General features: G+C 37.0%; 1 protein-coding gene across 3 annotated transcripts in view; it reads left to right on the top strand.

The window, feature by feature from the left end:
* CADPS2 (calcium dependent secretion activator 2) overlaps positions 1-16,062 on the top strand; it is a 561,163-nt gene that overhangs the window by 506,588 nt on the left and 38,513 nt on the right. For all 3 annotated transcript variants that reach the window (XM_077834502.1, XM_077834493.1, XM_077834509.1), the window contains 3 exons: positions 3,307-3,381; positions 10,683-10,766; positions 10,864-10,896. In XM_077834502.1, coding sequence (XP_077690628.1) covers positions 3,307-3,381; positions 10,683-10,766; positions 10,864-10,896 — 192 coding nt within the window. The remainder of the gene's footprint in view (positions 1-3,306; positions 3,382-10,682; positions 10,767-10,863; positions 10,897-16,062) is intronic.

Genomic DNA, 16,062 nt, shown 5'->3' with positions numbered 1-16,062 from the left:
ACTGGCTACAACAGTGCCATGCGATCGCCTGTTCTCACTTTCAGGTGACATTGTAAACAAGAAGCGTGCAGCATTATCTCCTACAAATTGTAACCAAACTTGTTTGTCTGAGCAATTGGCTGGACAAAAAGTAGGAGTGAGTGCACTTGTAGGCTCTAAAGTTTTACGTTGTTTTATTTTTGAATGCAGTTATTTTTTGTACATAATTCTATATTTGTAAGTTCAACTATTATGATAAAGAGTGTGCACTACAGGACTTGTATTAGGTGAATTGAAAAATACTGTTTCTTTTGTTTTTTACAGTGCAAATATTTGTAATAAAAATAAATATAAAGTGAGCACTTTGTATTCTGTGGTGTAATTGAAATCAATATCTTTGAAAATGTAGAAAACATCCAAAAATATTTCAGTAAATGGTATTCTATTATTGTTTAACAGTGTGATTAATCTCCCTATTAACTGTGATTAATTTTTTTAATCGAGCAATTAATCACAATTTTTTTTTATCACTTGACAGCCCTAGTATTTTTGTCTTCCTCCCCAGCATGAGGTTATTACCACTGTTAGAGTCAGCCACACCTGAAGGACCAGTGGTCTGGTCCAGAAAGGGAAATCTTATATGTTCTTAGCTCATGGTAAGTTCACCACTGCTGAAAATAGTCTCCCCATTGACACTCTATAGACCTCCTTTGGCTGCAGCTGATCACATTTTTTGAGAAGAAAATATCCCAGAGCCATTGGGATGCCACATTCTGCAATGTCTCCTTCAGGGATCTCAGGAATGATGCTAGGAGATTTTCTTCATAGAATATCAGGGTTGGAAGGGACCTCAGGAGGTCATCTAGTCCAACCCCATTGCTCAAAGCAGGACCAATTCCTCCCCCCCCCCGCTTTTTTGGCCCCAGATCCCTAAATGGCACCCTCAAGGACTGAACTCACAACCCTGGGTTTAGCAGGATAATGCTCAAACCACTGAGCTATCACTCCCCCAGTGCTCAAATTAGTTCAGTTCTGTAAATTGCTTTGTCTACCCTCCCAGCCCCTAAATGAACAATACATCAGCCAAGGAAGAATTTTAAAATGACTAAAGGTGTGTTATTTTTCTGACTTTCAATTCCTTCATCTATTCAGAGAGAATCATTTATACTATCCATTGGTCTCACAAGGGCGAGTTTAGAGAGGTGGAGGCCAAACGTTGCCATAAATATCTCTTCTAGATAATTTCAGAAACTGGACTGTTGGGCAAGGATCATGCATGCAGCATTGCCAACACTCACAGTTTTATTACAAGTTTATAGTGTTTGATGTTTCTCTTGAAGCTCCAGCTTCAAATGATTACATGAGAACCTCAGCTTTAAAAAAAAAAAAAAAAAAAAAAGTTTATAGCCCTCATGGTTGCAGAGAAAAACTTGAAAACATTAACCTTAAAAGTTCCAAACCAGGAAGCAAATAAAATAATCCCAATTTTTATTAAAAAATATCTCATTCTCTGAAAATCTTGTATCATGATTTTTGAACATTTGGGGTTGCCTGAACTCCCTTCTCTCAACTCATTCCTATGAGAGTTTCTTTAGCCTGCAATAGATTAACTGCCAATTCCTGCAAAATCATAGGTAATCAGGATAGCGGTGAGACAGGAGAATGGAGGGAAATGAAAATATAAGGATTTGGGGCATTAGAAGTGGAGGTAATTTGCATGAACTTTTGGGTAACTCTGCAACTGTCAGCGGTGGCACTAAAGTTGAGGCGATATGGGGTGACATCTGTGAGAAATCAATTTTTGAATACTTCTGCTGGAGAGGCAGGATCCACTGTCTGCTGGGATTGCATAACAACAAAAGACACAGATTATTTTGGCTGAATTGGGCCCTTAAAGTGTCAACAAAATTTTATGCTGTTCAAAAAATTAATAATTTCCCCCTTGGATGTAGGACAAAGGCCAGCAGCTTGTCCATACTGCAGCCACAGAAAGCTTCTCTGTGTATTTGCATTAGGTTGATTCACTCTTCAGAGTGAATGAGGTGTGCATTGAGATCTTCATGAGCTATATATTCAATTATATGCATTTTAAAGGGAGAATTTTTTAAAAAATATTGATTCAACATGCAATAAAAAGTACTTGGGGCATTGAGAAGTTACATAACATACACCTATGCTACTTTAATTCGAATGCAGATACTGTAAGTATTTATTGTTTGGAAAATCATTTCCTGAGCATATTAAGCAGATCCAATTTAATGTTTTGATTTGTATGGAAACTTTGAGACAGAAGAAAAATGGCCTTCAAAAACTTACATCTTAGAAAACTATTCATCTGGCAGCTGCTTCGCTAGGCTAATATTTATGTTGACCTCAGTACTTTTACTCCAAGCATTATGTTATTAGCTGTTCCAAGTAGCCTTGAATTATCAAGATAGGGTTAGTCTTTACAAGTCACATTTTCTGTGAAGTGGCTATTGAGGACAATCTTTGCTGTCAGATAAATGTTTTTAAAGGAAGAATTACTATTTAAATTGATGTCCCTTCACAGCAGAATAGGAGTTTTAGCTTCTGTTAATTTCAGGGTGGAACTCTGTAGTATTATCCAAAGAAAGCATAAAAGTCTTTCAGATTTATTTTAAATAGCACCTACTTAAAAACATCTTTTTCCGTGAAAAAGCAGGAAAAAAAGCTTTGAAGAATGAGGACTGTTTTATTATGCCTTCTGTGGACTATTAATTTGTTACCATCTATTCAGCTTTGTTGATGAAATTTTAATTTTGTCCTTGCTTGAGCGTAATGTAAGGTTTGTATAAACCGCAGCTCACTAAGCTGACAAAAAGGCCCTTTTAGGATGAACAATTGGGAGCTCATTTTATTTCTAGAGGACATTTAAAATAACTTATGAATGAGAGTTGTCAGACATGAAATGCTGTATTAATTAAATCTTTTTCTAGTCCTTTTGCTTCTCCAGCTATACCAACCCTTTAGAAAAAAAAATACATGGCCACCTTAATTATAGAGGAGAAGACAAAAAGTATCCTTCACATTCCTTCGCCTGAATAAGAATAAGAACTCAATTCATCTAAATAATAACCCCATTAGCTGCTTAACTCAACAGTGTACATGGGAAAATTTTCAGCACAAAATGTAAGAAAGTGTTGATTGGGTGGATCGTTTTCAATGTTTTGTTCTTCTGATGTTCAAAATGATAATTTTAAGTGAATCTGATCTGTCAGGGTTAGCAGCTTTGTACCATTTATGACTTATGACAAAAGTGTTGTGTTCGTATACACACTAATGCTTTCTTTGTCTTTTAAAATGCAGCAACAATACCATTCAAAAATAGATGACTTGATTGAAGAAACTGTTAAAGAAATTATTTCACTTCTTGTTTCAAAGGTAAACATATTTCGATTTTGATTTGTTTTAGAATGGCAAACACATTTTAAATCACGGGTTGTCAAAAATGTCCTTAAACAGAATGCATTTCATTCTGTATTTTCTACAATGAGATTGGACAAATATGATTTGTAAATAGCGATCACCCAAGTTATTATGAATGTTACAGAATTTAATTGATTAGACTCTCACCTGGAGAAAGCTTTCTGAGTAGTTTGCTAATCAGAGTTTAAAAAAAAAGTTTAAAAAAAGTTTCTCTTTTGTTTATATTGCAGCTCCGTCATGGCTACTGGCAGCCAGTAGCACCAACACCTTTGAGTATATTAACGTTGTATCTCTGAGTATGTTAACATTGTCTTTATTAATTGTGTCTTTATTTCCTTACTTGTTTCATTGTGTACATGAAGAAAACTTTCTGTCCATTTTTAAGTACTATTTAAATCACTTTTCAATTTAGAGATGGGCCACACAAAAAATCTGAATAGCATTTTTGTTTACTTTTCCTTTATCCTAAATACTTAGAGGATGTTTTTAAGTTCAGCAAGATTAAATCATATTTTTATTATTGTGGCACCACTTTGGATCCTAGAGTGCTTCACAAAATACACAGTAGGAGGGGGAAAAAACCCTCAACCACAGACAATTCCAAGAGTAGTAAAGAAAGTAGCAAATAATATTGGGAAAGTATATAGCTTTTAAAATAAATGTTCTCCTGTTTTAAATACAACATCTGTGCACTTTAAACAATTAATGCATTCCAGAGATGTCAGCTTTTCAAGATTAGGATAAAAGATTTATAAGTATGTGGTGCCTTAATTGATTAATGAGGAACCAAGAAAGAATATTATACAGACCTCCATTATCACTTTGTCTTCTCTTGTTCACAACTTCCTGAATTTTTTTCCCTTTTAACCAACATCTCTCATAGTTGGGCATAAGCCGATGGACTTTTTTTGGAAATTTGAGCAAAATTTGTTCACCCTTGGCTGGATTATGTGAAGGCACAAAAAATATAATTTTTCTTTTGTAAAGAGATTTAAATATTTTGGATGCATATATAATTTTGAAATGAACTTTACAATTTGAAGCATTACATGCAGTTAGTCCTCACTGAGGACTCATCTCTTCAGTAAATGTATGTATGTAAACAGAGAGAGAAAGAGAACTCCCATAAAAGTAATTCTTCCTTAAATTAAAGTGTATTTAATATTTGAGACTAGGTGGTGGGCATATGGAACAGAGTCAGAAGCTGAGATGGCAATATTTGTTGTGGACATATGGAAGGAGAGTTCTGAGTAACATAGCCAATCAAAGCAGAAAAATTTGCAAAATCAGTGTTTATTTTAAAGAAAGTGTATTGAGGCTGCAGGCAGCACAACTGGATTCTGGGAGTTGTATTTCTTGGATTATACTTCCATTCTGAAATGAACTGATGGCCAAAGTCTGCCAAGGAAGTAGTCATTTGAAGCTGATGGGGAAGTGACACCTCTAACGTTGTGTCTACATTAGCCTTTTTGGGGATAACTCCCACTAGGCACTGTCATTGGTGTATCTCCCCCAGCAGTAGCAATGATGGGAGCGCTATTTTAGACGGGCTACAGGCGTGTTTACCACTGTATCATTGATGCCACTGGAAATACATTGGTGGTAGTGCAGCAGAGGGTGATTTCCCATAAAATGTTTAGTGTAGACAAGGTATCAAAGGGTAATGTAGTACCCCAGAGAAGAAGGAAAGAAGACTCTCACACAACCTCCCATTAAAAATTTTCCTGTAACTTCTTACAAGATATTCAAGGCCACTGCCTCAGGCTTCAGCTATAAAGAGAATAAGCTATTGTATAAAAAGACATTTATTATTATAGTTAGCAAATGTGACAAGAGAAATTCTCAAAATCATGGAAAGAGTATTTGGATTTATGTGTAAGAGGAAAATTTGCTTTAGTAAGAAAGTTCGTCCTAATTTTGAAAGTTAAATATTTAACTACTTTTCATTTTAAAACATTTAATGCGCTAGCATGATATTTATTCCTGGAAACTATGTTTAAAATATTCTAGTATGCAAAGTATTTAAAACATTGTGGAATTTAGAGTTGTTCATTCCTTTATTTATACTCGTTACAGAAGTTTGAAATAAGATTTTCTTTCCCACAGATTTTGTCTTTTTTTCGTTGACAAATTACTTGCAATTTGGATGGGGCAGAAATTAGCATAGCTGGTTTTCTTTACCAAGAGTTTCTATTTGCATTGCGCCTTCTGATGACAAAACAGAAGCATAACTGATAATATTCCCACAGCTATGAAAATAATGTTAGCTTACAGGAAAGTGAGCTGAGAACAGTGACTATTGATTTTCTCTAGTTTCTCAACAATGCTGAAGTGGTTTAAGGTGCACGCACACGCCCACATCATTAGACATTTGGATCCCAATTTTTAGCTACTCTTTCACTAAACCTAAATCTGTGTACATAAATAGTGTACTTGGGTATGTAATAACCCCACCTACATGAACAAATATCTTATGATGAGGTGGCTGAACACTTACGCTCCTGATACTAAGGTTGTGGATACTTTGTGTGATTTCGACCTAGCCATCTGGTAGAGGTTCCACCACAGCAACCTCCATTAGGTCACACTTTGATGAGTTTAGCCCATGAACTATAAAAAAAAGCTAAGAATGTAAAATGTAAAAGTTACATTCACAGGACATTAGCAAATAGGTTACGCTGCAAGTTTGACCTTATTTAGGCCCTGATTCAACAAGGTACTTAGGTATGTGCTTAAGTCCATTCTTACATAGAAATGGTTTACATGCAGTTGTTATTTATTTATTTTTTTTATTTATTGTGTTATAGTAGCAACTAGGAGCCCCAGTCATGGACAAGGAGCTGTACAAATATAGAACAAAAAGAGAGTTCCTCCCCTAAAAAGTTTACAATCTAAGTATAAGCCAAGAAATAACAGACAATGTTGGTCAGCAGTGGCCTCAACACACCAGCAACCTAACAGTTAAATGCTTTGCAGAACTGGAGCTGTAAAACCAAAATGAAATAATGATAGAAATATTTAGCACTTACGTAGCATTTTTCATGTTGAAGACATCATAGAAATAATAACTAATCAACCTGTTGAGTTGGAGAGTCTCCACTAATGCACAAGCAACATTTTGGGGCTCACCTACTTGCCTTGCAAAAACAACTATTTGTGCATGACATAAGTGTATATCACAGGCCAAAAAAGGGACCTGGCATGGGCAGTTAGGGGATCTACTGATTCACTGGTTTTACAGACTCCCTCCAATTAGCTTCCTGGAGCCCTGGAAGAAGATAAAGATACCGTCCACCCTTCCAGGCGTCAAATCTATACAGGACAGCAGCTGAAACAATTGCCTCCCTTTTGCAAGGGTGACTCCAGCAGAGGACAAGGAGCTTTGCACCAGTTTTGCTGAATATAGCCCCATCATTCCTAACTCCCCAGCAAAAATTACATTCAAATGGATTTAAGGTTGAGAGTGCATATTTGCTTTGTTTTAAATTTAACCTTAACTCTTGAGATTTTCTTGGTATATAAAGCAGTTTTTTTCAGGGGGGATAATTACAGCATCTCTGTGATGTATTTTACCCCACTTTACCGATATGTACTTTCAATCTTAGCTCCATTTTAACATATTTTTGGCTGGGAATTGCCTTAGGTTTTTTTTTTATTGTTAAAAGTCTCATACATGAACATGAAACAAGAAACCCAAAGAGAATATGCCATTTTATTTTTCTGATTATTTGAAGGTATGAAATATCAATCTTAAATCATTGTTTTCAAGTAGACTGAGGCCACAGGCTGCACACAGTTAAGGCTACCTCCTTTAAAAATAGCCCCAGCCTGCTATTGTTTCCAATTTGATTGAAAGAGAGACGTGCTCAGGAAAAATAGTCACCTCAAAATCTCAGGAGGCAAAGAACAACACTATGAGGAGCAGGTGAATGAAAATTGTGGCCGTCTTTGCTAAGGATAGCCTGAGGCTTCTTTTCCTTTGAGAACAATGGGAGATGGTGGCCATTTTGAAAGAGAGCAGATAGTCACATTGGAACATCATTCTTCAGACTCTACTGAAGGAGAAATTTTCAGTTATAAAGGATAATGGCAAAGATGACCACTAAACATTTTAAAAAACCTTTTAGTATAGCTAATATGCACAAGATTTCAGTTGAATATAAACTACGTGAGAAGTTTGAAGTCTATGTTGTTCCATTTTTAAGGTAGTATGAGACAAAAAAGGTCCAAAACAGGTAGCTCAATTTCTTAAAGGTCATATTTTTAATTAATTTTGGCCCTAACCTATTTAATGGGTTTACTTGTAAATTATTAAAAAATTAATTCTATTTTGTAAAAGAAAGTGTTGTAATTTTGGGAAGTATATGCTGTATTTTTCATAATTAACAAAGATGTTGAATCCCCTTTTTTAAGTGCAAAACTCATCCTTAATTATGGAACAGCGACCAGCATCTCCATAATGTGGAGATGGGCTGCCTTTCATGATTTTCCAGCAACAGTCATGAATTCCTAATATGTTGTCCTGACAGCATAACCTGGCAGATCTTTAAGATTGCTTACTTCAATTGCTGTTGCAATTAGATATGAAGGGAATTTTTAGATACATTTTACTGCAGCATTGATACTGTTACAGGATGCTGAAGCCTAGGAAACTGGGGGGAAGCATTCTTTGTGATTGGCTGATCACTGAAAGCCCAGCTATCTCTTCCTGTTGGAATACAGAGCTTAGATGCCCAGTGAGATCAGCAAATTGTATTGGTTGCTTCCATTCCAAGGGACAAAGAGTGAAGATTCAAAGCAAAGTTGATATATCATTGTTGTTCTTAGTCAGCAAGAACCAACAGCTGTCGTTATAACATCCATATTCTTTTATGTACTGGATCCAAAGATGGTATTAATTAATCACACTATTTTGAGTTATCACCAGTGTATTATATTTTTAACAGGGAAATAAACCTTGTTGCTTAGAATATTTACCTTTTACTGTTTGCTTTTATCTGTAATGATTTCCTTCAGAAATGAAAAGGATGCTGATACCTTTTTATTTCAATGAGATTTCATGTAGTAAAGATTAAATTGCTAATTTCACAAACAAGATTTACCATGCTAAAATGTTAAACAAATCACATGAATAATACAGAGCAGTGAAACAAAGCAATCTCAGCGTCTCATCCTGACAACCCCAGAAGACCTGAAAATGCAAAGTATACCCAGAAGTATTTATATAGTCCCTCAGGTCTATGTAGAGAGATCACAGGAAACAGCTAAAGACACAATCACCAGCCTCATAACTAAGCCTTGTATTTAACTTGATTTCTTTGGGATTTCAATGCATTCTTTTAATATACTCATTTTAATAACATGTTAGTGCTGAAAACATGGTCCTGGTGTTTGTTTCTGAGATCAGTCCCTCCAGCAATGGGTCTTTTCAGAATAGTATTGACTAACATTTTGCAGAAAGAATCCTTCTGAATAAGATGAGTATTGCAAGAGTACTGCAGTGTGCAAGCAATGGTTACTCACTGGCATGTAATAGCAAGGCAGAGAACTGGCATCCCATGTAAGGCCAGGACCCTGATTATACCCAGAGCAGAGAAAAAACCAACTTCCATCCCCTCTAGTAGCCCAATGCATTTGTAATCCAAATACAGCTCTTGGATCCTACAGTGATGATAAATCATTTATAAATGTGAATGAATAGATTAGGTGATGAGTGTAGTTCTGCACTTACTCTTGCTCTTTGAACTGTTGGAAGCAGGTTTTATTGTAAGGTGATGCTCTCAGTTTCTCATAGGGAGAAGGGAAGGTGACACTGTTGTGACACCGTGATACTGCCCATTAACAGCATGCCAGATGGAATTTTGTCCTGTCCTCACACTCATAAAGTGCTACTCCTTGGTTCTGAGAATGAGTTTTTGGCAGCAGACAGTTACTTTTTACAATATTCTTTACATATGTCATGAGGCAACTAACATATACCAGTGAGCATGCACGTATGCAATAATTAACCAGTAATGAGCTACATTGTGTGTGTATTTTTTTCTCAACAATTGTTACATTTTCTTTTTTTCTTGTATGTGATGTCATAAATGACATGATCAACTAAATGGAATACACAAAGGTGGAGGGTTTGGTTTAAGTTAATTTTTTCATAACCTATGTAAACATTATGCCCACAATTTGCATGCAGGACTCAGTGTTTGGCAAAGGTGGCTTTATGCTATGACTATGCCATGGCACTCATAGAATCACAGGTGCCAGATCCACCAGGTTTATGGTCTCTTTCCAATTGCAGAGTGGAGCAAAGTGGTCACAGTAGATCCAAGATTCAGGCCTTATATTTTCTGATTCTTAGCTGGTTCTTCAGTAGCAGTTCAGTAACAAACACTGTCCCTAGAGCAGTGCTGACGTAATCAGTGGTGCTAATACACAAACCAGGGAAATCAGCTTTGGTTAATTTCATCTCCCTTTTAAACGTTAGAAAAATATTGAATGTCAGAACATTTAAACTTAACAGTTGCACTTGATCCTTAATTCTTACCACTGTGCCACTTTAAAAACAATTTCCAACAGCAGCATGAATGAAGTTTCCATGGCTGCCCATAACTTGCTACTTCCTTTTGTGCCACTTTCTGAAATGTGGTCTTAAAAAAGTAATAAAAGTGTTTGTATTTCTGTATAAAGGCATAGTGGGTGCACACATTTTTTTAACCACACGTTCTAGAGGTAATAAAGTTGTATAAGGTAGAAAGCCATTCTTTAGAAGTGGGGTTTTGTTTTTTGTTGGTTGGTTGGCTTTCCCCCCCTATTTCTGAGTTATTGGAAGCAGTGACTTCCATCAGTTTTGTTTATAGATGAAACTGAGTACTTCCTATGACTTCGCTCATTGAGAGATGGACAAAATGATCAGATTTTCAGGCTACAGTGTTCTGTTACAGAGTGCAAACAGGAGAAGGTATTCACTTTCCCATCCTTAATAATTAACATGACACTGTATGTATATAAATATTTATACTGTGTCTTTGTGTAGTTTCAAAAAAAGAAAAGGAGTACTTGTGGCACCTTGGAGACTGACAAATTTATTTGAGCATAAGCTTTCGTGAGCTACAGCTGATGCATCCGATGAAGTAAGCTGTAGCTCACGAAAGCTTATGCTCAGATAAATTGGTTAGTCTCTAAGGTGCCACAGGTCCTCCTTTTCTTTTTGCGAATACAGACTAACATGGCTGCTACTCTGAAACCTGTCATTTGTGTAGTTTGTTTCAGTGCTAGAAGGTGTGCTGTCTAAACTATCAAGGTATGATGAAGGCACATTCTTCTCATCAATACTTTCATTCACTGTAAGTATATGAACTATTAACCAACTATTAATTTTTAAACTACACATAATCATTAACACTTATAGTATTTGTTTCTTATTTTTAATTTTTTTTAAAGGTGAAAGCAGCTGCAAAATATGTTGATGTTCCTGTAAGTATGACTTTTTTTTAAATTTCACTTGTTTCTAGTCTTAGGCACAATCCACAAATAGATGTAGTTTTTCTTAGTTTATATTTTTCATTGCTGTCATTATGATCTCTCATAGAAGTTCACTATAGCTTTACTCAGAGTAGTTAAACAGTCGCCACAACCCTTAGAGGGCATCTCATTTCCCTCTCGCAACAGCTAACTCTCAAAGCAAAGCTTAGAAAGGTTATTCTCAATGCACTTTTTCAGTTGTGGGAAGACTGAGAATTGTAACCTAGAAACTCAATCTTAGGGGACATTTCATCATTTGGATATATTGTTTGTACGTGTATGATCAGTTACACTTAAACAATTGGATGCTGTATGTACAAGCATCATCCTCAGATATCACTGTTGATAAATTCCTTACTTGTAAACAAAAGCCTGATCCTACAGCCATTATTCAGATGATTAACCCTTATTTATGTCTGCAGCTCTATTGGGGCTACATGCAACATACATGAGTAAGGTTCCGTCTGTGAGTAAGGGATGTTGATTGAGCTTTGCTTAATGTAGAAACAAAAGTCAACTGCTCTATTTATTATCCATTAAATATATTTTAAATATTTTTTCCAAACAAGCATAAAAGTTATCTGAGAAACTATTAAACTAATTTAAATTAATGACCCTCCATTCTTTTACAAGGCTCTATGTTACTTATAACTTAGATCCCTCTGATAGAATTCTTAGACAATCTTGGCTGCCAAACATAGCAATAAATGTGATTAGCCTAATTTTAATAATACCTCTTTTTAAATGGTTTGTCCTTATTGATGCTTATAAGAAATACAAGTTACAGAAGAACTGCAAATATATCTGAAGTTGCAGGTAGAAATCCTTTAAACAATTTTCTACCCCAAAAATCTAATGCCTACAAGTCAGTTTGTACAATAATTCATAAAATTAAAAAACAAATAACACCGCCCCTCAAAAAAAAAAGAAACCCCAACCCAGAAAACCTAAATAAAAGGAAAATCCTTACCAAACTTGTGGAACCGTTTTCAGTTAATTCATTACCTTTGTCTTATATTTATGTCTAACTTGCACATACTATAACAAATTATGACTTTTATCCCTTAATATTATTTCTTGGTGTTTATTTTGTTTGGCTGGATATGTTTTCTTTTTCTGAATCTTAGAAGTACCCTCCATGTTTTATCGAAAACATGTAACTTGCCTTCCATTCAAAATGATGACCTCAGACCAAATCCAGTTTAAACACAGCTTATGCTGGCAATATTTCATGCTTGGGGAATGCCTAAATAAGATTTTTGGAAAGGTACTTCAAAAGCTAGGCAAATGCCTGTGGAAGATGTCTTTAAAAAATTAGACGTTCATATACTTCTGTTAGATCAAATGAAAAGAGCTCCTATTTATTTAGACTAGATATGGCAAAGAGATTTCAAAAGCTCTCAGCATTGGCCTAACTCTGCTCCCATTGAAGTCAATGGTAAAACTCTCATTGACTTCAATTTGAGTAGAGTGGGGACAAGGCTGAGCACTTCTGAATCCCACTCTTCATGTTCAGAATGTGATTGGTTAAAAAAGTGGCATGAGGCTTACAAGGCAACCAGAAATGCTGCTTTAAACTTGATGTCATTTCAAATATATAATAAATTGAATTCTGTTTGGGGGCCAAATTCACCCCCCAACCTGCACAGTCACAGCTAAACCAGTGTGGTTCCAGTAGGCCCCGGGGTAGGGCCAGGATTTGCACCCTAAGGTGACTGTATACTGCCAAGTGTGGGGGATGAGCTGAGGGAAGAGCCAAAAGAGAGTCCATTGCATTCCCCACTCCATGGAGCAGATTGACCAGCTATCATCCTACACGAAGCAGGAGCAGCACGGACTACTGTAGCCCGTAGGTGAATCTACATGGCAGAACACAAATCCCTCCATTATAGTGCTATATCTTTTATAGACACCACAGGAATTACCTCTGGTCAAATGTCTTGCAGCGGGGGTGATATGTAAAGCTCAGAATGGCCATTTAGCCTCCTCAGCGTCTGTGTGAGCACTGCAGCTGACAGAAAGTGAAATCTTTGAAAAGCGACATTACATGTGAACGGACGACGTTTTAAAGACTACTGGGTAGTTTGCCAGCAGGGAGTTTGTTGCACCAGGAAAGCCAGTGAGGAGACTGTTGTAATTCCCAGGAGACTTGAAGGATTAATGAGTGGAAGCATTTATAGACTGGCCTTTCCCCTACCAATTAACGAGCCTTGGTTCTGTACCACCCCTCTCTGGTCCTTATAGGGTAAGAGCTGTGTGGCCTGAGCATACAGTGGTCTTTCAATGCCATGCTTGGGGGCTATTGCAGGCAACTGTAAATTTGAGCCCTGAGGCGTCTCTAACTTACACCAATGGCCAGATCAGCCTCCGGAAGTGCAGGGACTGGGGAAGCACAAATGCAGCATGAAAACACCTTTGTCACCTTTCACCCTTAGGGCCAGTGCTGATCACAACAGAGATAGACCTCTCTCCTGAATGGTTCACCAGTTTCAGAAGATGAACACATGGTGCTTGACAACCTCAAGTGCCTGCCTTTCAGGCGTGCGGTTGTGTGACTTCATTTTGGGGAGTCTATGTATCAATCTGTGCTTTCATTAAAAAAGAAAATCTAGTACTTTAGGTTGCAAGGATTGCTCTGAAAATGTGACTGATCATTAGGACCCCAATTCAGGAAAGTATCCCTCTTCAGGATAATGCTTAAACATGTGCCTCACTTTGATCGTATGCTTAAGTCCAACTGAAGTCATTAGTGCTGTTCCGAATAGGGGCCTAGCACTGAGCGTCTCAGGACAAGAGTTCAAATGTTGTGAACTATGCACATTCCCCAGCACAATAAACTGGGCTATGCCTCTTCTGCAGCTTGAGGCTGGTGGTGACCTGAGGATTCCCCTCCACCTTTATAATTTCATACACATACATTTATATTATCGGTGGTGTTTGGGTTGTTTAGCCCATTTAGTTGACGCTCCCCCCAAATCCTAAGACTGGCTCTGTACCTAGTGATGTCCATGAGAAGCTGCTGCCACCGATATATCAGGATGGAGGCAGACCTGTTGGTCTGCAGTTACAGCCATCCAGAACAGCAGAACTGAAAAAGCCAGAGAGAAGCATGAGCAAAGAAAACAGGCCGTGGTAAAAACATGTGGCCAGGTCTGCCCGACATGCGGACACATCTGTGGATCCCACATTGGTTTACGTTCACACAAGAAGACTCACTGAAACAAACTGACACTCATACGTCAGCTACGACGGGATACTCCAAGAAAGCAGCAAACACGCCACACACAGTGATATGATCACAGCTGATAGAGGTTGGATAAGTTTGGGAACAGGGGTCCCAAAATTTGTTGAATAGGCCCACTCTACATACCAACTCTGGCCTACTAGAGTTGACTGGAACTGGATATGTTTGCATTATGAATTTAAGGGTACCTACTTATAATTATCTACTAAATTGGTAGAGAGGATTAACAAAGCTAGTAATAAGACTCCAGCAATGATAAATCAGTGCAACATTTTACTTTCCCAGCTTGTGCTCCATTATATAGTCAGACACTAAGTTTTCTGAACGTTCAGGTTTCATTTCAATGTGCATAATAGAATAACATTCCAAGCAAACTGAACCCTTAGCAATAGGTGCAATTTTGCAGTCTTTTTCTGCACTGCTTCACATTGTCTTAAGAAATTAGACACAGTGTTCTTACTTTTGCTTTGCTATTTAAGCTAAGTGAAAGTAGTTTATAATCTATTGCATGGGTAACATATTGGTCCCATTCAGGCATTTGCTAAATTTGCAGAGTTATCTTTAACAGCTGAGTTGTCGTTGAAGAAGTTGTAAAGAAAGAGCTGAGAAATCCAGTGATGCAGTGATAGGCTAGAAGGCTTTCTTCCAGATGTTCCTTTACTTTTTCCTTCTCTTTAGCATTTCTGCTACTACTCATCCTATTTTCTGTGGTCCAGGCTCCAACCTTCAGTTCTTTCCTATGTGACACATTGAGGTCCAAATACTAAACTGTATATATTTAGTTGCCTTTGAAATTTGTGTAAGTAGCTTATCAAGCACTCTTTGAAATCAGTATATTATTATGATGCTTATATGGTTTTTATTTGTTTTATTGTACCTCTTGCATATGTGATTGTAGCTGCTTTGGGACGCTAAAATACCTGACTCCCTGTTTGTGATATAGTTGTCTGCCTTTGACATCAAGTCAACATTAAGAAATGTTAGCAAAATAATTCTGCATTCTCTCCTGTGCACTACTGATGTGCTGAGGTCTTAACTTCTAGCTTTGAGTTGTACATCTTCAGCAATCTCCTGATTGCCAGTCTGTTCTTCCAGTCATTCAGCTTTTCAAGAATAAAATATAACCCAACCAAACCCTTTTCATCCCTACCAACCATGAACCATATCCTTTTACATTCCTGCTTAAACCAACAACAACAAAAATTATTCTCTCCATTTTAGAAAGCCTTTTTCAAAGGAGGGAGCATCTTGTCACAGGGAATTTGCATTTGGAAGCACTGAACATCTGTAGTATGTGACTATTACAAAGAAATGGGTCATGGGCATGGTATCAGTGCACTAGCTAAAGCAACAGCAAAAAGATGTGCTGAAGGCCCTGGACTCAGAATAGTAGCAGCACTGATAGCAGTTTATGATTTTTATTAATAATTATTAAAAATAATTAGCATACATTATTTGTATTTGCTTCTGGTAGCACCCAGAACATGCTATGCTCTTTTTCTGACATAAAGGAAAGTGCAGTGCTTGTTCTGAAGAAGTTGCCATCTAAAAAGACAAAGAAATAGATGGGGAAATGGATGCAACGCATAAATAAGGTGCTGAAGGGTGGAATTTTCTGTCTTGATAATACTGTGTTTTTATAGCAGAATACTTGGGGCTTGTGTGGGTTAGTTTCTTTTTTTATGAGGGGGTCTGTAGTTGTTTTAAGAAATATAGACTCTCACCAGTTCACGCAACTTTGCTATGATTGGTTGGTTAATTACTCTTAAAGCCCTGGGCAAACATTAGAAGATCTGGGAGAATTAGAATAATGCTGGCTGTTCTTTTGCTGTCTTTTTTCCAATGAAGTGGTTTGTACATACAGTGAAGTTGTT

The sequence above is a fragment of the Eretmochelys imbricata genome, chromosome 1, assembly GCF_965152235.1.
Source record: "Eretmochelys imbricata isolate rEreImb1 chromosome 1, rEreImb1.hap1, whole genome shotgun sequence".
Classification (NCBI taxonomy): domain Eukaryota; kingdom Metazoa; phylum Chordata; order Testudines; family Cheloniidae; genus Eretmochelys; species Eretmochelys imbricata.
This window is presented reverse-complemented; position numbering and strand designations above follow the sequence as displayed.